Source organism: Heterocephalus glaber, unplaced genomic scaffold, assembly GCF_053883595.1.
Source record: "Heterocephalus glaber isolate CG9 unplaced genomic scaffold, H.glaber_assembly_v1.0 deba00000896, whole genome shotgun sequence".
NCBI lineage: Eukaryota > Metazoa > Chordata > Mammalia > Rodentia > Bathyergidae > Heterocephalus > Heterocephalus glaber.
Window position 1 is genome coordinate 3983772 of NW_028258170.1, and position 23269 is coordinate 4007040.

The following is a 23269-nucleotide window of genomic DNA, read 5'->3' on the forward strand; positions in this document are numbered from 1 at the left end:
TGGTCTACATAGTGAGTTCAAAGCCAGCCTAAACTACATAGTGAGATCCTGTCTCAAAAAAACCCCCAAAATTACCAATGATTACAATGAATAATTGATAATGTGGAAAAAAAACCCAAAACTCAAACAAACAAAAAATTCAGTTTGAAGTATAAATTCTAATAGTTGATCAATTATGTCTGCATTAGCCTCTAAAACTAAAGCTAGCACATTATGTACACATGCAATTCTCATATTATCTTACCATCCTCCAAGAACTGGATATCAGATGTGTCAAGATTATGATCGGTTTCAAACAGCTGTTTGCCTAAAAAGAAATAAGCACGTTTAGTTCAAATGGCACAGTATCCCTAAAACCATTTAAAATGTAGTCACTCAAAAAAACACCCTGGAAATCTATTTTCATGTGAATTTCAATTAATTTAACAACTTGTTCCTTCACTAGGAGGCATGTAAAATGTATTTACAGTAAAATGAAACAAGTGAAAAACCTAGTATGCCTTAGGGTGCTAGAAAAAATAGTGAGTTTCACTCCCCACTTCTAAGGCCTGTGATCCTAAATATCTTTCTATTCTAGGATCTACTGATTGCAATATATTTAACAAAGATAAGCTATAAAATTAATTATAAATTATGTGTGTAGATGTTTTCTCTTTTTGTCAGATACTAAGTATATTCTTTTCTCACAGAAAGCTGTCTAAACGATCCTCTTGCTACAGAAAGACAGGGCTTGAGGGGCATGGTAATAATTACAGGGTGAGGGATGTCATACCACTTAATTTATTTTTTCCTGCTTGTTCTTCTTCTTTTATCCGTTTCTTTTTAAGTTCCAAGAGTTCTGCATCAAACTTGGCTTTCCAACATAAGAAATTCTCAATTGTAACAGGGGTGCCGTGAAATATTTGCTAGGAAAAAAAAGACATGAGTTATTAGATTAATAAGATAGCAGTTTAACAAGTAAAGTAGAAGTATATCTTCTAGACAAACAGAACCACTTTAATATGAGAAAGACAAAAATCACTATTTGAAACTCTGAAATATTTAATCTGATTTCTGTCCACACCGCCTCTTCTCTCCAGTTTTGACAACTGACTCTAGCAAAGCCTGTTACTACTCTTATCCAAAGAAACAAATGTGCCATGTATTTACTTTACTCACCATGGGTGCTTACTATTAAGAAGAAAGTTGTTGCCATTATTAATGTGTTTAGAACATGCATCAATTTATAACATTAAATCGTTTTTCAATTCATTTTAGAATTTGAGGTTTTCTATACATTAACTACTAGGATCACTGTACAAGGGACTTTATAAATTTAAACTTGGCACCACAGGATAAGTAATTTATATTTCTTGATCTTACTTGCAAGAGTTTTACTATACTACCCTGATTATCACTCAGTACTTGTACTATCCCACCACATGAGACTTTTAAAATTTTCTATAGTAAAACTTTACTAAAATCTTTTATTTACTGTGATTCCAAAAGTTTAATGAAAATGGCCCCAAGGAAAAAAAAAAAGAAAATCCAACTTCCAATTAACCACCAAACAGATTTAAAGAATGAAAGAAAACAAAGCTTTTAAATATACCTTCTCGGGCCGGGGATTTAGCTCAGTGGTTCTGCCACCTGCCTCACAGGCACAAGGTCCCGAGTTCTATCCCCGGTACCAAAAATAAATAAATAAATAAATAAATAAATAAATAAACCTTCTCTGCTTCTTCTGCTTCTTTTTCTTTTAGTTTCTTTTCTTCCTCTCTTCTCGTTTTTATCTGATCTACTATTTCATTTAATTTTTCTTGCACTGCTGTCACTAGAGTAAAGATCATGACCACACCAAGATTTTCCTCAGCCTATATAACAAGAAAGGTGGAGAAAAACATACTTCTCAGAAAAACTAATAAATAAAAAAATGTGTTACTATAAGTGCCGTACAATGTTCATTTGACCATTTAAGAAGTATTTTATTTTAAGGCATTTAATTTGAAATACCTAATATAAAGCAAATATTCCAGTTTGGTACATTCTGTTTAATAATCATATATATAGAATTCAGAGAACCATTTCCTGTAGTAATGAATAACAACATTTCTCTAGCTCCTCTTCAGTATATTAGTTCTTTTTGAGAATTAAAAAGTTTTGACAATAAATTGTATTTGGAAGCCAAAATGATTTTCTCATCTATTATAGTGATAAAGAATGTGGGTATTTTACTTACCTTTACTACATTTTTTGTTTAGATCTGAAATGTTTAAAGCCAGATGTAAATGCATCACCTTATAAAAGGGATATAACTCAAAGACTAGTAGAAGTTGTTGAAGACAGAATAGACAGAAACGTTTTTTGTTTTGTTTTGTTTTCTTTTGTTTTTGGTACTGGGGATTGAACTCAGGTCCTTGCACTTGCAAGGCAGGCAGTGGAACCACTGAGCTAAATCCCCAACCCACAAAAATGTTTTTTTAAAACAAACCAGCCACAATCTCAGTCCAGAAGCAGGATTACTAAGCACTTCTCTGTGAGGCTGACTTCCACAATAAACATCCTGAATGCATATGTCAGCTCCAGGCCTTCTGTAAGGACTGGTTTTCAGACCAGCTCCTGAAATTCTGCTAAATGGGGCTTCTTTCTGATATACATATGCTACTAATCACCCCCAATTCCTGACTAAACAAAACTCTCTTGAGCACCAGACCTGTATAACGACCCACTGCATGGAGACTTGATGTCACTGTTATAATTTTATCTAGAGGTCCCCCAAAGCCTTGTGCACTCTGACTTCTTGTTAGGGGTGGGACCTGGGGGACCAAGGGAGGCAGTCACTAAGGTAATGACTCTGAGGGGCATCTCGCCCTCAGGCTCCTCTCTTCTCTGCTTCCTGGTCGCCATGACGTGAGCAGCTTTCCTCCACCATGCCTCTTAATTTTTTGTTTGTTTGAGACAGGGTCTTACTATGTAGTTCACATTGGCCACAAATTCATGGGGATCCTCCTGCCTCATCCTCCCAAGTACTGGACTCACAGGCATGTGCCACCACACCCAGCAAATGCTTCCCTTCTAATGAGGATCAAGTCCATGTTTTTTAAACAGTTTAGGAAAATGTGAAGAAGAAAATAATCACTTTAATTCTATCATTTACCACCACCAACTTCAAATTTTTTTTTTGGTACCAGCGATCGAACTCTGGACCTTGTGCTTGTGAGACAGGCAGTGGAACCACTGAGCTAAATCTCCGATCACCAACTTCAAATTTTAATTCAATTAATTTTGTGTAACTGGGCATTCTTGGAAGAAATAAAATCAATCTCTCTCTTGTTCCTTTAAGAAGTTTATTTCTCTACTTTCTTCTATTCGCTGATTGCCTGGCAAACTTTCCTGAGGTCTCAGCTTCCTCTTTGGAAGCTTCTCCAGTGCTTCCTGTCAATGTCTATCCATATAGTCCTGAACTTTACTATCACAGCATTTTTTTTTAATCTGGGGATACTGATTTCCAGTTTGCCAGTTCACATTCCCCAGTGCAGTATAAAATCTACAAGACCAAGGACGGTGTCATGAAGTCTACTGCTCAACACAGTTCATTAATACATTCCACTAAGACATCTGTTACATAAGCTAACTATTCCAACAGAAAAGCAAAAATAATAACTCCCATGGAAACTGGACAATTCAGAAGTCATACTAATTTTGTATCACAAGGGTATTTGAAGAAATGAAAATTCTAACTACCATTTTCAATTTATTATTATATTTCTAAGTGAAAATATGTAATGTTAGCCAGTGTGCCAAAATTAGCTGTGCCAAATAAACAGACAATTCAGTGACTATGGTGAGATCATAAACTGGCATAATCATTTTGAAGGCCAATTTGGGAAGATGTTTGAAATTGCTAGGCATGCACTTTTATTTAGCAATCCTACTTCTAGAAAATGCCAGATTAGTAGTTATCAGTGATTCATTCTTTTCCTTTATTCAAAATTTGAGTATTTCTCATGTGCCAAGCTCTAGAGACAAAAAGGAGGACCTGCTCTAAGGATTTACAAATCATGATATATAAACAAGAATGTTGAAAGAATTATATATTAAATGAAGCAAAAGTGAGAAATAATTCCAAGTTGTTCTTTAAAAGATACAGAACCATGTATGTAGTTATCAAAAACAATGATTCACATGTTTATGCACATTGTTATATAAAAGAGTGTTATAAAACATTAGATAAAGATCTAACTTGGGATGGAAGGAATCTATGTATATAATAAATATAGGGAAATAAATCTGGCATCTTACCAAATAATATATACTTATACACACTTGGTGGGATTAAGAGTGATCTTTATTTTCTTCTTCATGACTTCCTATATTTTCTTTCTTATAATATGAATTATTTTGATAACTGAAAGATAATCCTGCTTTTGGAGAAAAAGTATAAACATCTCCTCAATATATCTTGATCCCAGGCAATTGTTAAAAGAGATTTAAAATGTCTTTTTGAAGCCATGCTTGGTGGTGTACACCTATAATCTCAGGACTGTGGGATGCTGAGGCAGGAGGATAACAAATTTCAACCCAGACTGGGATACTTAGTGATACCCTGTCTCAAAATTAAAAAGTAAATAAATAAAAACTAAGAAAAGGTTGGGTATATAGCTCAGTGAGAAGACCCTGGGTTCAATTTATAGTATAGTCAAAAAGAAAATTGTCTTTTTGAAAAGAGATTGAGTATACATGAAATAATAAATACACATGGAAAAATTCACTCAGCCTGAATAATCAACATTAAGTGTGTGACTGACTATAGTGTAACTACCTCAGGTTATCTGCAATGTTTTCAAATGAAACATGTTAAGCAAAGTATAATTTCATGCTGGATAACAGAGTGAACAGGGTCCAGGATCAGCAGAAACTCATGCCTGACAGACCTTCAAGCCTTTCTCTAACAACTCCAAGTTCTTGTGTTACAAAATCAACATTCGGACCTGTCAATCCTAAGAATGTGCAAGTCGCATCTAAGGTAGGGACATGTTTTCTGACTATTCTTAAAAACAAATTACTAGGACTGCTGATTTTAAGATAGTGGAATAAGGGCTTCATTTTTCTTCTGTTATGGCTAATATCTAGATGTTCCCCCAAAGCCTCATGAACTGATAGGTAGAGCTTTGGGGAATAACTGGATTATGGGTGTGTGGTACAGAATTAGTCCATTGCTTGGTTTAACATCATTCTGGGTGTGGACCATGGATTTATGGAAGAAGGAAGACCCACAGTCGCTGCAAGTGACACCAATCAAAAGGCTTGTAGCCTGGATGAAATAAAAAGGGAAGGAAGGAAGGAAAGAAGATATCTCACTACTTCTTGCCTGCCACACCACCCTGCTCCCCTGCCTTAGAACCAGACAACTATGTACTGAAACCTCTACAAACTATGAGCTAAAATAAACCTCTCTTTTAACTTGTGGGTATTGGGTATTTTGTCCCAGCAATGAAAATCTAAGAAACCTCCCTACTCTCTACTCTTAAATTTTCAAAATAAACTCTACCCAAGGACAAGTGAACTACCTACTACACACACTGTGGTTAGCCCACCCCATAACAAACCTAAGTGCAGAAAAGAATTTCCCAGTATCCATTTTTAATTCTGCACAGCTCTCACCTCTTAGAGGGGTCATGGCCATGATTGGTATTTACAAGAGATGGAGAAAAAAACCAAACAAAATAGTCACAGTCTTATGTAGGTAACTAGCCAGTATAAAGAGAAAGAGAGTGGCAGTTTTAATTTTTTTAAAGTTAGAATTTTTAGCTACACCATGGGACTAGATACTTGAAGAACTAAATCAGAACGGTGCTTACAACTTAAAAGTAATTGTTAGGCTTTTTTACCGCTTAAAGAGTGAACAGACTGAGTTTCAAACAGGAGCACTGGGACACCTTCCATTATTCAACACTGAAATGGCTATGGCAAATAAAAAGATCCTCTGTGATTATGCATCATGAATTCTGCTTGCCAATGTACTATTTACGCACATTTAATAGCATTTTCTAATCCTTAAACGTACAAATTTTAAGACCAAAACAATAAAGACATTACAAAACAAAATTGCAATTCCCTTACCTGTAATGCTAATAATTTTAAAATGTCTATGACATCATTATCTTCTAGGTTTTCCTGGGAAAATAGTTCATAAAGAGGAGCTTCATCTGGGTATTTTTCACTGTATGTAAACTTGAGGGTAGTCTGGACAGCTAAGACAAAAGAGTTTGATGTGAGCACATTCAAAGTATAGAGATCAGTATTTTTGTTGACTCAGTAATTTACAATCTGTTAATGAAAAGTAGCCCAATAGATTTTCCTACAAAGAAAAATGAAGGTTACTAAGAGACCAGGTAAATAACCACTGATATAAACAACACACACCACAGAGTAGTAAATGAAACAAATCAAGGGAATACAAAAAAAAATCACTTCTTACACACAAAACACATTTATCACCTATCGGCCTTTTACTATACTTGGTTTCTGCAGAGGATGGACAAAAGCTATTTTTTTAAAAAAAAAAATCCTTCCTAAGATCAACAAAAAGCAACGGTTATAAGACATTGAAAAAGTACTACAGACTCCATGAAAACCTACTTCAAGCTGCAGACAATATGGCTGTATTCCTGGAACCTGTATTTACATTTGCTAGCAGGACATTGCTAACTGGTTGTGGGGGTAACAGTTTTGAACTGGGCAGTTTGAGATGTTACCTGTCAATTTACAGATACAGCATTTGTATAGAGCACATTTTTATGAGCACATTAGTGCCAGGAATCTCTCTGCAGCTCAGCCCTGTGAGTGCTCTATTCACCATACAGCCAGAAACTAAGCAACAATGCTAAACATTTCCTGTGAAAACTTCATTATTCATAATGCTCTTTTGCCTAGTCATCTTTATTGTAACACACAATTTATTTATTAAAACCTATTGATTTTAATGAAGTAACTCATCTATATTGCTCTTCACGTGACAGGTTAAGAGGTGCCTCAAAAGTTGTGGGTTTGATATTATGTTATAAATTTCATACACGATGTCAAGGAAATGTTATGAGTCAACAAATGCAAAAGATTGAGGGTTAAGGGTGAGCAAGGAATACAACATCTTCTGGCATTTTTCTACCTATCTTTATTATATTTCTGATTTTATTACTAACATATGAAGTTTTAATTTTTATTTTTGTCCAGGTTTCCTGAGGAATACTTGACAAAAATTACATATATAGTATACAATGTGAGGTTTTATTATCCACATATATTATGAAATGATTGCCACAGTCAGGCTAATTAATATAACCACCACCTTCCAGTTTTAACTTTTTGTAGGTGCGATGAAAACACTTACAATTACAACTTATTCAGCCTGCATGCCCGAATCTACCTACCCACTGGGCAACATCTTTCCCTTCTTCCTTCTAACCTCAGCTCTAGCATCAAAAGCATCCAAATCATCAGTGAAGAAATTAAAAGGAGAATCAAAAGTATCTGGAGCCAAATGTGAATAGAAGTGTAACATACACAACCTTATGGGTTGTAGCAAAAGCAGTGTTATGGCTTGTATCTAGATGTCCCCCAAAGTCTCATGCAGTCTCAGGTAGGGCTCTTTCAGAAGTGGCTAGATCTAGAGTGTGTGACTGATTCATGGTGCAATGCTAGGATTAAGGGTGGGTGATTACTAAATCAGCTCACTGACTGCTTTGGCACCAACCTAATCCCAGTACTCTGGATACAATAAAAGGGACAGAAAGAAGCTTGTCAGGTCTCTTGCTCCCTTGTTGCTTTGCTACCCTCTGGCCGCCACGAACTGTTTCTCTGCACTGCTCCTCTGCCATGTGCCACACTGCCTTGGAGACAGCCAACTACGGACTGAAACCTCTACAAACTGTCACCCAAGTAAACTTTTCCTCCCTTAACTTGTGAGTGCTGGGTATTTTGTCTCAGCAACAAGAAAAGTGACTAAGACAGACAGTTTTAAGAGAGAAGTTCAAAGGAGTAAATGTTAGCTTTAAAAAATAATGAGCAACCTAACTTTGTATCTCCAGGAAGCAGGGGAAAAAAAACAACTAAATACAATTCAGCCAAAGAAAGGAAATAATAAAGATCAGAAGAGAAATAATGAAATATAGTACAGGCTAGAAAAATATAGAAAAGACTTATGAAACACAGCTAGAGTAAATTAAAAGGACAGAATACTAAAATAAATGAAAGATGAAACTTTACAATGTACAAGGATAAAGAGATATTGTTCATAAAATATAGTTTCAAATGGGATGAATAAATTCTGGAGATCTATGATATAACATGGTAACTACAGTTAATAATTTTTGTTTGTTTTTCGCAGTGCTAGCTAGGAATAGAAGCTTGCTAGGCAAGCATTTGACCACTGAGCTATACTCACAGGCCAATGTGTCATATTAAAATTGCTAGGAGAGAGGGCCAGGGATGTAGCTCAGTGGTTCCACCACCTGCCTCACAAGCACAAGGTCCCAAGTTCCATCTCTGGTACCAAAAAATGGCTAATTATTGTTAAATGCTATCACTACAAAAAAATTTAAAAGTAGATTTAATAAGTAAAATATTTTATTATTGAAACATTAGTTTTCCCTGGTTTTATAATTTATTTGTTTCATGTTCATTTTTATGAGATTCTGAGAATATTCTTGAACATATAGCTTAAATAACTGCAAACTAAATTTCACCCTGTAGGTACATAAAAATATATTTAACCGTCTGGTATGGTGGTACATGCCTATAATGTCAACACTACAGAGGCTGAGGCACTTTCTACATACTGCCAGATCTGACTTCTAATAGTTTGTTTTGTTAAACAAAGTTTTATCTATGTTCATACTTTTTTCTTCTATTATCTTTATCCTGTTTTAGGATTAGCACAATGTTGATTTCCTAAAATGAGGGGAGAAGTGTTCCTTCTTTCTTCTGCTTTAAATGTCTGATATAATTTATCAGTTAAAATGTATATGAGCCTGTTGTTGTCATATAGGTATGTTTTCAAGCTAGGAATATACTTTCTTTAATAAGTGCTATTCAAATTTTATATTTCCTCCAGAGTCAGTTTCATTAATTTGTCTTCCAAGGTACTTCTTAGAAGTTGTCAAATTTATTTCAAAAAATATTTTTGTAATATGCTTTCTATAACCTTTTAAATTCTGTAAAATCTGTGATAATGTCCTCTAAATTTTGACATTGTAATTTAAAAATGTATAATTGATATTGAGTAATAGGACGAAAAGGTCTAAAGGAGTAGGGGAAGTAGGAGGGGTAGGGGAAAGGAAAGAAGGGAAAAGTAAAATATGAGAAAAGAAAAAAAATGGAAACAAAGTCTTTGCAAATAGGGAAGAGTGTAAGGGGTGGAGGGGGTGAAGGGAGGGCAGGGGAAGGGGAAAAAAATAAGAACCAAGATACATCACGTAAAGGTATAAAATCCCAATGATGACTGTAACTGTATTTTATACCTAACATGTACCAATAAACTTAATGGGGGAAAAAAAAAGAAAATGTTAAAAACAAAAACAAACAAACAAAATAAAACTGAAGGGCTGGGAATTTAGCTCAGTGGTGCTGCCGCCTGCCTCCCAAGTGCAAGGTCCTGAGTTCAATCCCCAGTACCAGAAAAAAAAAAAAGAAAGAAAGAAAAGGTAAAATAAAACTGAAAACACAAAATACATAGGTACATAATTTCAAACAACATGGACATTCATTCAATTTCTTAAATATTAAATACAAGTATATTTCTGTAAATATGCCACCATTCATTGGTTAAGATAGAAAAAATAATTATAGTATGTATCTTGTATGTATTTTATTTGTGTCACAATATTTTTCTTAAAACTAAATATCCCATAAGTAGATATCTGTCAAGAACATGAACATGTTTAAATCTCTTGCTTAATGATCTAATGGCTGTCCTGAACATATCTATCAATTTATACTCAGTCCCTACAACACATTGCTCTCTACTTACCAAGATGACAATTTGTTAGATGAAAGAATAATATTTCCATTTTAATTTGTTTTTTTAATTACTGGTGAGACTAATTTTTTATGATAATTTATAATGCTGCTTCTAGAAATTATACATTCATTCCCTTTGCTAGCTTTTCTACTAGTTAGTTAATTTGGGGGAGACAGTATGATATAGGACTCATTTCAAACAAATTTAAAAAGTATTCTCAATCAGGAATGATGAACTATACAGAACTATTATTACAAAGCTATTATTAGTTCCTAATAAAGCCAATGCTCCGAATATGGTAAGGATCTCCAGATATTTTTTAATTTTATTATTCATTTCAGTGTAATCTTAATGGAAATATTATTCTGGATTTTTGTCAATGAGTACCGCCATATCATCCTGGCACACATCATGGCATCAGGAGGAGGCTAAATGATGCCACCACCTTTTTCATAAAGTTCCAAACTAAAGAAGAACAGTCAGTACGATATTTATTTTGTATTTTAATGTCATCAAAACATTTCGGTTTCCTATCTATAAAAGTATATTCATTATCAATTTGATAATAAATAACTATATCCAACATCCTTTCAAATTTCAGATTTCAAAATATCTCAATGGTAACCTTATTTTCAATTGTACTAAACAGATATTCAATTTTGTTGATTGCTCCTGGCAGAATTTTGGTTTACCAATCTAACAAGAAAAAATCTGCAGATGAAATAATTTTCATCAATTACTATACTAACAACTGGACTAAAGGCAGAAATGAACTAAAGACAACATCCCCTGGATTATCCATCAAATTTGCTAATTTTTAAAACTTTAACTTATTGGGTTTTTTTTATTGCTAGTTTATGAGAGAAAAAAACATGCAGATATTTGTATCCAGTACCATCTATAACAGCAAATTATAAGCAATCTTAATGAAAAACAGCCATGGAATAGTAATACTTAATGGAATTCCACACAACTGAAAAATATTTGCATGCAAAGTCTTGTTTTGGACAAAAGCCTCCTTCCTTCTCTGCTGTACTGTTAATGTTTCTGTTTCACTTTTAAAAACCAACCATACTGCACCAGAGCTCTGGCTTCCCATTTCTTCAGGAGTCATGTTGGCACAGTAAATATAGAATACAAACACATATCATTCATGCTGTATTCTTAACAGCACCTCAGAACCTCCACACCTGCCATGTCCAGTACAACTCCAGCTGTGGAATGAATGAAACTTGTGAGAAAGCAGCTCAGAAAAACCCCAAGTATATTCTCTGAGACTTACTTTCATCATTTTCTCCAGCCTCAGATGTCACAGTGATGGTGAAGCTGGGTGGATTTTCTGATAATACTATAAGAAAACAAACAGAGATGTTATTAAGCTGGTCTCTAAAGCAGATGTTCATTACTACTCGGTTCTAGAAATTGATTCATAGCCCGTGTTTTCATTTCCACAAATACAGACTGAACAAAATACTGAAATGATAAAACCTAACCAATTTCCTATTTAAAGTGAGTTTTCCTTAATCTGGAAATACCTATAGAAGATAACTCTCCTGACACTGTAAAAATCAATTAAAATATAAAGTAGTTTACCATTTATTTATTTATTTTTTGGTACTGAGGATTAAACTCAGGACCTTGTGCTTGCAAGGCAGGCACGGTGCTACTGAGCTAAATCCCTGGCCCTTTACTGTTTATTTTGAAACCTCTATCTATACACAAAGTTTTCTTTAAAAAAACAAAAAATAGCACCAGACTGACAAAGTTTGGCAATTCTCAATGGATAGCACTCAGGGATATGCATGTTATCACTGGCTTTTATACTTGCATATCTTCTTGATATTTTCTACACTGTAAGCGGAGCCAAACTTAATCTTTTCACAAATACTGAGCTGCTACCAACTTTCATAAAACTATAAAAGGAATTAACTATGACCCTAAACATCAAATCACTTACAATTCAATAAGCAAGACATGTAAGCCAACATCTACATAAAAAAGAAATCTTTATAAATCACTTTACAGCTGATGTCTATCTAAACACCTACTGGCCCACAAGAGCACAGTATTATAAAAATGCTATGAGAGCTCCAGGCCAGTACCCAGCAGAACCTTGTATCTCAATAAATACTGGCTTAATGAAAGAAGGGTTGAACTAATGGAAGGAGGGAAAAATAGTAACAAAGGAAATTGTATCCAAAACCATGTGGAAAGGAAGCTTCAAACTGCAGGTATGGTTGCCAAGCCTGTGCAAAAAGCCTATGCCTTGCTCCATACCTGAAAAGCACTGGCCGCAACTCCAGAGTTTCTGAAATGAAAGACCACAGGATCACTCATGTAACCATAGAAACTATTTGGTTCTACTACCCAGGATCTTCCTGAAGCCACCATAAATATATAATACCAATAATATTTTTCAGACAGATGCCTTTATTTTATGTAATTGAAATTTAAGGTCTTGAAACGATGAATATCTGCGATTACTAGAAAGGTCTCTGGCCACAAATATGAATGACTCATTGCACTCATGTTGTACTTGGTCCACTTCATGTAAAAAGGCCAGTGAAAGCTCATTCTAATAAAGCTTACATAATGACTAGTCACATTTGTTTATTAATAAATGTGTACAAAATACACTTAATGAATTTCATTCTTTCCTTTCATGACCTACTTTAGCATTCACATTAAATGTAATACTACAACTACAGAAATCAGAGTTCAACCTAATGACATTCCTACTTGTTCCATTTTCTATAACTCCCTAAGGCTGTAAGTCAAGGGTAACCTATACCCAGAGTTATGGTTTATATCTAGATGTCGCCCTAAAGCCTCACACACTCACAGGCATGGCCTGTGGAAGGTGAATGGATAATGGGGGCAATATACTCATTGATGGACCAGTCTATTGATGAACTTAAGAGTTGAAGGTGCTGTCAGGAGGTGGGGCTTGGTTAGAAGAGGTAGATCTTTGGGAGTATGGCCTAAAAGGGTATATTTCCCTCACAGGCTCCTCCCTTCCCACTCTCTGCTTTCTGTTCGCCATGAGGTGAGCAGATTTCCTCTGCCCAGACCCTTCCACCATGCAAAGACTGAAACTTCTAAAGCAAGAGTCAAAATAAACCTCTTCTCCTTTAATTTGTAGTTAGGTATTGAGTTCCAGCAACAAGAGGAAATCTGATTGCACCACTGTGAATATGTAGAATAGGTAAATTACGGAGACATAAAATGGGTTACAAGAAAGTAACCAAGACACCCATTAATAATAGCTAACATTTCCTAAACATCACTGTGCCTGTGCTTACATCTGCATAAAAATCCTTTAATTCTAACACCAAGGCCGTGAGTTTATACTATTATTATATTTTGTTGAATTTAAGATGTCATCAAGTATGAGTTATACTCCTTATATAACAGTAAGAAAAAGGCTGCCAATTAAACTATGGCATGTAATTGATAAACTCATAATTAAGTGATATTAAAATGGGAAGGGAGAAGCCTATGGGGGGAGATATACTGCAGCTGGCCCTGCATGCTAATGAGATACACAAATGACCTTAGATTTTCACAAAGAACCAGAGAGCTCACATTAAAATAAGTTCCTTTGGTTGTTAGGGAGTATCTGACCTTGCAAAAAGTATGTCTGCTTTTACAAGATGACTTCTGCTCTAAGATACAGTACAATTATAACTGTTAAATGCTAATGGCTGCTACTTAAAAAACAGACTTAGCAAATAGCAGACACAGCAAATAACAGATTACCTACCCCTCTTGGTAATGTAGATAGAACTAGTGAATTTGGTTTTGGATTTACCTGATATCAACCAATTTATTCCAACAAAACTCCCCACAGCCAAAGATTCTGACACAGAAATGGAAATAACCAAATTCTATCACCTTAGCAGGACCTTGTCAAGTGAAGAACTACTGAAGAATGTAGTATCAGGTAAGTCCACTTATATTTTGGAAGATTAGTTGTTAGGAGGGATGGCTCAATGTGTAATCAAGCTACAGAACAGGCAAAAAGAAGAAATTGTATTACAATTTTTTATAATTCATAACAAATGCAACACTGGACCAAAAGGTCTTTGCAAATAGAAAAGTGACTAGTTCTGAAGTTAGGCTAGGTCTGTATGGGTAAGTCTATGGGCTAGAACTGTGCTGCTTCAACACCCACATAAGGTCTCAAATGCTTAACAAATGTTTCTTTCTTAAGTTCTAAATCATCATGGGGGAAAGGAATATATACTTCCTTTATCAATAGCATCACACATTTGCCAAGTCTAGTATTAAATGTATTTTGAAACAAAGTGAGAAAACTACAAATTAGTGTTCCTTGGCAAATTAAAACAACCAAGCTCTTTCTTAAACCTGCCACAAAAAAAGTATGAAATCATAAATACAAAAGAAGTCTACAAAACAGCAAACCTTGCAAATCCTCAAAACTTCAAGATCAAACAGAGAAACATTTTATCTCCAAGTTCTCGGCCTTTTCCCTAATAGGATTCATAAAGAAAGGTTACAGTAAAGCGAAGTTCCCTAACTAAATCCTAAATAAATAAATTTATTTATTGTAAAGTTTGTAGGGATGATGACAGAAATTAGATAAGTTCAATTGATAATTATAGAATACCCGACTGCACCTAAAGACATAAAATTGTTTATTACCCTGGCTCTGAATTCTCAAGTACTTGTACATCTGACAAAAATTTCACATACTGCATTATAATAGGGCTGTCAGGTCTAGTACAATCTGAAAATACTCAAAATGTGTCAAGATTTAAAATTATCAATTTTATAAATGTTCATAAACACAAGTATTTAATAATACCTTAGGAAATGAAAAGAACAGCACAATCTAGGTTTTCTTGCCTCTGTCTGCAGTGTTCACGCCTATTTTCAAAGTACTGGAAGTGACCAAACATTATGATTAAGAATACATCCAACAACTGACCATAGTATTCTATTTTCATTAGACACTGACGTAGAAGCAAGGATAGAGAAGAGAACCAGACTCCACACACACTCCCTCAGATAATGACACTCGAAACCCCTCTTTACTCATCCCCTTAACATCCTCACAGCACAGCTATATTGCTGGTGAAAGAACATGAACAGACTGGAGCTATGCAGGTAGGCCAGCAGTATCTGCCTGTTGCCAATGCAAGACAAAATTTGCTACCATTGTAAATGGCGGTCAGAAGGTGGAGCCAAGAGAAAAAAAAACTAAGCTGAAGAATGAAAAGGGGAGGGTTAAAGTATCAGACCTTACACTCTGGGTTCTGACAAGAATGATGGACAACACTCATAGGAAGAAACTGGCAATATAAATCTGGCAAACATACAGTCTACGACTCTAGGTTTCGCTCATACTGGCTCTCAAGTCAAGAAAAACTATGTAAGAAATACAGGAGAAAAAGATTTGCAGCAAGGGCAGGCTTTATTTGTGATAAAGACCTGAGAGGGACTGCTAGCTCCAAAGTGCCGGAGCAGCTCTCTTAGAGTAATGGGGCCTCTGGGGTAGCACAGAAAGAGGAAGCTGGAAGCTGACTATTCAGGGGTCAAGTCGCCTATGTTAGTCCCCAGTCACTGGTCCCTTTGGGGTTTGCCTAAAGTTCATTATACTTGAGGAGCTGGGGGCCTCTTGGTCTGGAATGGTCTGTTCTATAAACAGGACTTAATTGGGAGTATTGGTATTTTTATAAGGCTGAAACAATGTGGGGAAGGATCAGAACTCATGGGAAGATGTCCCTCGGCCTCCTCCTTACAAACTATACTGATACAGTGATCTTGTAGCACTTTGAAAATCAAATGAAGCACAGCTTAACACGAAAACTTCTCTTCCCTAGAAATATATCCCATGAATTCCTCACTAATAATTTACCTCGGCCCAACCTATTACGCAATGTGTCCCTCCTCATGTCAGCTCACTCTGGATCCCAAGTCCTACACGTCTGGAGGCGAAAGAACAGGAAAGAGCTCTGGACTTAACTCTCTGGGACACCCCTGAGCCAGAGCCGACCTCTTTCCCCATCCTGAGCTACCATTACCTCGCTGTAGCAGAAGGGTCTCAGACTACATGATGTCCAACATTCCTTCTAGACTAACAACCTACGGATCGACAAGAAACGGAAATGTGGGCCACATCACTTATTAAGTATTCTGCAGGATGCCAGAATATAAAGAGAAAGAGAAAGAGGGAGAAGCGAAGAGGAAGAAGGGAGGACAAGGAGGAAGAGGAGGAGAAAACGACAAATTTCCAGGGCCTGTGCCACTCCCAAAATTGATTCTGGGTAACTCTTAAGAACAGAACCCAGAAATCCATCCATTATCGTATGAAAAACAGTTTCAATCTTAATAGCGGTGAGAATGTAAAAACAGACACGGTTGCGGCTCTGGAAAAGCGAACCAGCGAACGAGCTGGTGCATGTGGCTGCCGTGGGTTACACAGAACCGGGGTGCTCCCGACCCAGTGCAGGCCTGCCAAGTCTCCAGGGCCCCCAGAGCCGCCGGACCTGGAGATTTCGGGCACTGGCGGGGATGAAGCAGCAACTCCTGGGGCTCGAGAATGGCGGCCTTTCGGCCCCTCTGCCCCAGCCCGTAGGCCGCGGGCTGCGGCCCACTCTGCCTCGAGGCGGCCGCAGGGCTGAGGCCGCAACGTCACCTGTGAAGGAGTCGGGGTAGATAGACTCCAAAGCCTCCAGTTCGTTTCGCTGCTCCTCGCTGTAGTCTGTCATCTTGGCCCTGGCTGCTGCCCATGGAGCACGCCGACGCTCAGGCAGCGAGCCACAGCGGAGTCCCGAGGCCTCCTCCCAGGCCCGGCCTGTTGAGCCACAGCCCCGCGCCCCTCTCGGCCGATCGCTAGTTCTGCGTTCGACTCTTTCAGCCTGGCCAGTGGGTACTGCCAGGCCGCCTGTCCCACGCCTGCTCGGGATTGGCTGCCCGGTGAAGGCACCCTGTCTGGCATTCGCTGAGGACACCTAAGGCTGGCTATGGAGCCGTGGGGCTTTGCGAGGCCGGAACCTGAGAAGCCCCTCAGCGAGCCTCAGCGCTCTGAGTGTTTGAGCTGAAGGCGGGACCGCCCGTGGGGCGGGGCGTTGTCGCTGTTATGAGGCGTGTAGGGCTGTCTACCAGCTGCTCCCAGTTTCTGGTTTGTGAGCTCCGCGGCGCTCTGGGAGTCCAACCTGGTGTCTGTTGGTGATGGGCTCTAGTTGATTTCTGCGCTCCCCGGAGCGCTGCGCTCTGGGTACCCCACGAAAGTGGAGCGAGGGCCGAGGACCCGGGCAGGTCCACAGTTGGCTAACTCTGGGCCACGTCCAGAAGGTCCCAGGCACCCGGGGGAGACCTCAGCGAGGCTTTGGGGCCTTAGCTCTAGGTTCAGATCTTTGGCCCTCCCTTTTGAGTTTGTGGAATGGCGCAGCTGGCCACAGCCCTCGAGATTTCTATGATGGCGTGTTTTTGTGAATTGTTGAGGATGTAGATTTCAGTAAGTGTTTTGAGAAGCAGTGTCAAAGTTGTAGAACCGTGAGAAATGTCCAGAACTTTTGATTCGGTAATACTACCTCTGAGAATAAACCTGTTATATCCAACTTCATTGTATCGCAGCAGCAACTTTTAGGAGACAAGCATTAAACAACTGACATTATGACAAATGAATCTGTGTTCTTTTATCATATCAAGTTTTTTAAAAAGTGGAAAGCTGTAAGAGAATACTACAGCATATTAAGATTTCCCGTACATTTCTATTTTCCTTTGCTTTGCCTTCTGTATTAAAGCTGGTTTCTTTTGTATAGTAGAGGGAACATTTTTTAAGTGAGAACCTTCCTGATGATAAAGGCTCTGAAATTTTCTCTTGTTGAAATGATTATGTCACTTGAACCAAAAGGCATCTTGATTTTTTTAAATTGGGAAGTATTGACTTTGTATAGCAGAGGAATACGTTATAACGAGCATACGTACACTGATACTAATTTCACGTTTTAAATATTTAGGGTTGATTTGGGGGCATTTTAAACTTTCAGGAAAAAAAGTGAAAACTCTCTAGACTGTACTGAGAATCAAAGAAAATGCAAGAAGTAACCCTGCGAATACCAGGTGCTTATTTTTTCTAGATGTCCTTAGTTCAGATGATTTCAGAGGTCTGATTGTCAGGGAAGACGGTCTGGAGATTCAGCCTTGTGTTCACCCTGGAGTGCTGTTCCTCCTGTAACCACAGGAGTCACTCCCTTACTTCCTAGTCTTTCCTCCAAGGCAGAGATCCTAGATACAACAATGCCTAAAACAGAGTAGGCACTCAGAAAATAATTAGGAATGGACCCAATGGAGTGGTACCATGATATGGTTATAAAAGCACAGGATCACAGGTTGTAAAAGGTTACAAGTCTTCTTTACAATTAATCTACCTTATGAATTTGGGCAAGACACAACCTCTCTGGGTTAGTCTCAGTTTTCTCATTTATAAAATGAAGACTTTGGTGAGCAATTTCCAAGGTTCTTTCCAGATGTAAGAGCCTATTATTCCTCAAAGTCTTGTTTATATTGAGGCCTGTTATGGGGAACCAGCCTTCAAAGTTACCAGTTAACTTCTCTGACCAAAGGTGTCTTAGCCAAAGGAGTAGTATTTCTGAGGGTGGAGTTGTTACTTTACAGCCTCATGGTGTTCTTAAATCCTCTAACAGATGGGCACCTAAATAATAACTCAACAATAAAGCAAGAACAATTCTAAGGGAGCTACACTTCCAGTGTGCCCTATATAAGAACAAAGTGTGAGGTGAGCCGACAAGAAATGAAATTTGGGATCAGGGATTTAGCTCTGATTCTGCTGCCTGCCTCGAAAGCACAAGGACCTGAGTTCAATTGCCGGTACCAAAAAAAAGAAATGAAATTTGTACATGTTTTCTGCCACAGGAAATGACCATTTGGATCATTTTTATCTCTTTCTCTTTGGCATTTCCCTCCTCTCTTTCTCTCTCTGTCTCACATAAACATATGCATACACATCTTTGCTCTGGATTTGAAAAGGACTAGGTGGGGAGAAAAGCAAGAGCATAGAGGTACAGAAAAACAGTGAAATGCAATACAAATAATTTAAAATTTATAGAAGGAAAATGAGCTTGAGAGGTAAAAAGGAAAATCAAATTTTAAATCCTCAGTTATTTGGTTTCCTCTAGAAAAAAGTGAAAGATTGAGTCAGGGTTGCTCCTAAGGTATACAAGATCCAGCTGGCAAACATTCTGGGAAGGTGGTCTTACCAGGGAAAATTTGGATAAATCCTCTAGTTTCACCTGCTTTTGGTTGACTTTAAACATCACTAATTTTGGAGGTCACTCAGCTGACCTGTTATTAGTCATATACTAGCTCTGCTGTAGATAACTGTGATATGTGGGTCATGGTGATAGTGGTTGCTTAGATAACTTTTCAGGGACTGGAAGGCCACTTGTGTTGGAAACACTGACTACTTAGCCCTGGACACTTGCCTGTGTAAGTGTCCAATATTGAGTGACCTTTGACATCCGGAGGCCAAAAGCTCCACTCTTGAATCCTACCAATGCCACCCTTTCCTGAACGTGAATTCAATGAAGAGCCATTATAAAGACCAATTACTCCCCCTCCAATCACTTTACCCACACCTTAAAAAAAATCACCCAACTTCTTCATCCCATAAATTTCCCCAGGCCCATAGTTGAGACCTGACAGATTTGAGTCTTGGGTCTCCTCCCTCTTCTACATGTGGCTTCTGCATGTGCTACCTAAATTCTTCACGAAATTCATCCTTTCAATGATTGGTACACTGTGCAGCAGGGCAAAATAAGCCTGATTTGGTAACAGGGTCCCTATCTATTTAAACAATTTTAGTTAATTGCATTAACATGTACTTTTAAAAATTAATAGGCCTATGTAAGATATAGTGGATTTGCTGATGACGATTTAAAAAATGAAAGGTACATACACATTTGTTTATTGCTTAATCACTGTGCAAGGATTCTCCAAAGTGTTCATGTAGTATTTCTTCCTGCTTAGGTTGAAGAGCCTCTTCATATTCTTTATTGTCAAATGTACTGTTCCCAATTTCAAATCTTTCATCTGAATTTAAAAGAAAAATAGTAGTGCTATTGCTACGCACAATGCTGTGGCTCTTTGTCATTCAGCAGTGTAATTGTTGCCTCTGCATTACCCTAATATCTTTTGTGTAATTCTGATCATGTCATTACTCTTTAAGTTCCGTGACCCATGACACTGCTCCCGAACACTGACTTCCAATGACTTTCAAAAAAATGTGCTTTCTTGACCACAAATTCAAATCTAAGCCGAAGTGTGCAGTAAAATGTGAATGATATTTGTTTTCTAGTCAGTTAAATTTGCCACATGTGTTCCAGCCGTGTCTTGTCTTGGCTTCTTTAGGCCATAATCTCTGTATACACCTTATTAAAAATGCTTGAGACCAAAGGTGCTTCGGATTTCAGTTTTTTTAGATTTTGGAATGTTTGCACTGATCTTACTGTTCCAGTATCGCTAATCCATCATGTTGGTGCTCAAAAAGTTTCAGATCTTGGAGCATTTGCAATTTCCGATCTTTGGATTACAGATGTTAACACCTGGATTGGGGTCACCACTGCAGGTGCATGCATACACCAGCATAGACCACTGGGTGGCAGCAGAGGAAACTACATTTGAAATCCATTTTCTTCCTGAAGTTCTGGTGTACTGAGATTAGAGAAGCTTAACACATTTAATGCTCAGTATAAAAAAATAATTCAGGCCAAGAATAATGCAGTTTGCCTCTCAGAAAAGGCCATCCATTGTCTCTTTTTCCAAGAGGCACATTTACAGATTTATATCTCCAGTGAGGGAAGCAGTTATATGGCTCCCCTCTGCCTGCCAATATCGTTCTTTATTGACCAGAGCTAAAGTTTGGTAGACTTTATTTTGAAACTAAAACTACATCTCAATACCTCTTATTTTTGAGATGGTACAAACCTACATAATCTTGTATCCATGAGGCCTTTGGTACTTAGATGTTTTGGGGTTAATGTGCTTTTCCTTTGTGTATAAACCAAATGCAAGAAAACAGTTTTAAAAGTGTACTATTGTGTATTACAATCATGAATTTGATTTTTTTAAAAATTGAGTTGGTGACTGGGAACAGAAAAGTAACAAGGATGACAGAGTAAGTATAGCTGTGAACAATTCAGGTTTGGAAAATATAAAGAAATCTTGAGTTAAGCATATATGAAGGAAGCAATTTAGATTGTGGGGGGAGTACAGAAGATGACAGAATTGCAGTTAAGTCAGCAGGCCTCTATCTGTCAGGTGCAGAATTTGATGTGGTAGCCAAAAGCATTGCAGCAAAATGTAAAGTAGTATTAGCACATAATTAATTCTAATTATATTTCATTGTGATATAAATCCAGTAAGCATAAAAGGGGAAGTACTATGACTTTAATGGAAGAATTTTATTTAACTGGCTGTGGAACAAAAGAATAACAAAAATATATAGAATTAAATTTATTTCATTTGAAATGAATAATAACACAATGAGATCCCAAAGATGTGTACTATCCTTTAAATATTCATGTAGATCCCATAAAATACTTTGAAGCCATGTAGAAGAGCCAAAACAGTTATACTCCTTTACCAGAAAGCTATGGTGGAAGGTTATGATTAACTGTCTCAAAGTATAACCCTCATATGTCATACTCAGAAAGAGTTTGATGTAGAAAGGTCTTCAGAAGTCAATAGAAACAAAGTTTCCTGGTATTAGCTATAAACAACAAACACCTTTCTGATGATGTAATGCTATAACTTTATACATTCTTTGATTTTGCTGCTAGTTAAAAATCTTATTGAAGCGTCTTTACTGTGATACAGTTTGTGAAAACTAATAAATGAACTCTGAGCATGGTATAAAGGGTTGATTTAACTAGTAAGTCTAGTACAAAGAATTTCAAAAACTCTCATGTATATAAAGCCATAGAATTTTAGAGCTGGAGGAGAACTTTGAGAACAAATGGTTAAGACCCTCCATGTTGATCAGCTCATGTATCAAAGGAAACTAGAACCATAGTTGCCTTCCACAACATACTTCTGTTTTGTTTCTAATATCCTCTTATAAGTTCGTATCAACACATAGTAGTTAGTAGATAGCTTTTCCTAGCCATTTGAAAAACAGTATATTAATATTCTTTAAAAAGCAGAATGCCAATGGATATCTTTAGAGAAAGTTCAAAATCAAACTCAATGATACTTTCTTCCAGAAGCAACCTGGGTCTACTATGATGCCAGCATATTGTAAATATATTGACCTATTAACCTGTCAACATGAAAATCTTGACAGATTTAGAAAGGATCTCAAGAATTCACTTAGTTTCCTTTCTTGCCTTCCAGAAGATAGAATATAATTAGCCTTATTTTATAAATGAAACAGTTAACACACAGAGAAATGAACTGGTTTGTGCACAGTTAAAGAATTAATAGGTAATAATGAGGGAAGGACAAGTCTCCTGACCTACTCTAAGCAATCTCTTATGGAGGAGAAAAAAAACCCTGAAAATATTTTTCATTTTCTACTTGTCGAAAGACTCAGAATTTGATTCATATTAGAATCTTCATTAATTGTGTAAAAATACCTGGAAAATGGTAGCATATGTATTAGATAATCAAGTTATTTGGTCTCCTTGAAAGTGAATCTTGAAAGTTAAGTTGACCATTGGCATTTGGTCCATTGATAGTAAGAAATCATTGCTTTTACTTAAAAATGAATAAATAAAAGCCCTCAGATGGTATATTTTGGCCAGTGAGCTAGTTGCTTAGGTGAACATGGCAAAAGTCAGGCATGAGATGCAATATGTATTTGAAATACTCTAGTTATAGAAAATTGTCCAATAATGGAGGTTGCATTTAGCACAGCTAGGCCATGAAAGTCAAGCAGGTGTTACCACCTTTGGAGTTCTAGTAATAGATATACAAATATAAGCTTAGTTGTCCATACAGATTTTAAGGGCAAAAATACAATTTGGTGGAGAAAAAGTACATAGTGGAACACAGAGGGAACACTTTCGAGAATAAATTTTATCTACTAGCCATAAAAATTCTATAATGGAGTTGCTACAAATAACATTTAGGGTACTGCTGATGAAACAACATTGCATCATTTTTTTCTGCATTATGGCTGAATGACAACATCTTCTTAGCATGTCAGCAGGTTAGAAAGTGCATTTTATCCTGCTCCCCAGGATGTCAAATATTCAGGCTTGAAGAAAGAGGAGAAGATAATGA

The 23269-nt window shown here is 37.1% G+C and overlaps 1 protein-coding gene across 3 annotated transcripts in view; it reads right to left on the reverse strand.

Annotated features, from left to right (window-relative positions):
• Rwdd1 (RWD domain containing 1) overlaps positions 1-18855 on the reverse strand; it is a 34327-nt gene extending 15472 nt beyond the window's left edge. For all 3 annotated transcript variants that reach the window (XM_004869095.4, XM_087207885.1, XM_087207886.1), the window contains exons 1-6: positions 16659-18855; positions 11280-11345; positions 6103-6233; positions 1710-1853; positions 773-905; positions 245-307 (exon numbers count right to left, since the gene is read on the reverse strand). In XM_004869095.4, the coding sequence (XP_004869152.2) occupies positions 245-307; positions 773-905; positions 1710-1853; positions 6103-6233; positions 11280-11345; positions 16659-16731 (610 nt within the window). In that variant the 5' untranslated portion in view covers positions 16732-18855. The remainder of the gene's footprint in view (positions 1-244; positions 308-772; positions 906-1709; positions 1854-6102; positions 6234-11279; positions 11346-16658) is intronic.
• Between the last annotated feature and the right edge of the window lie 4414 nt (positions 18856-23269).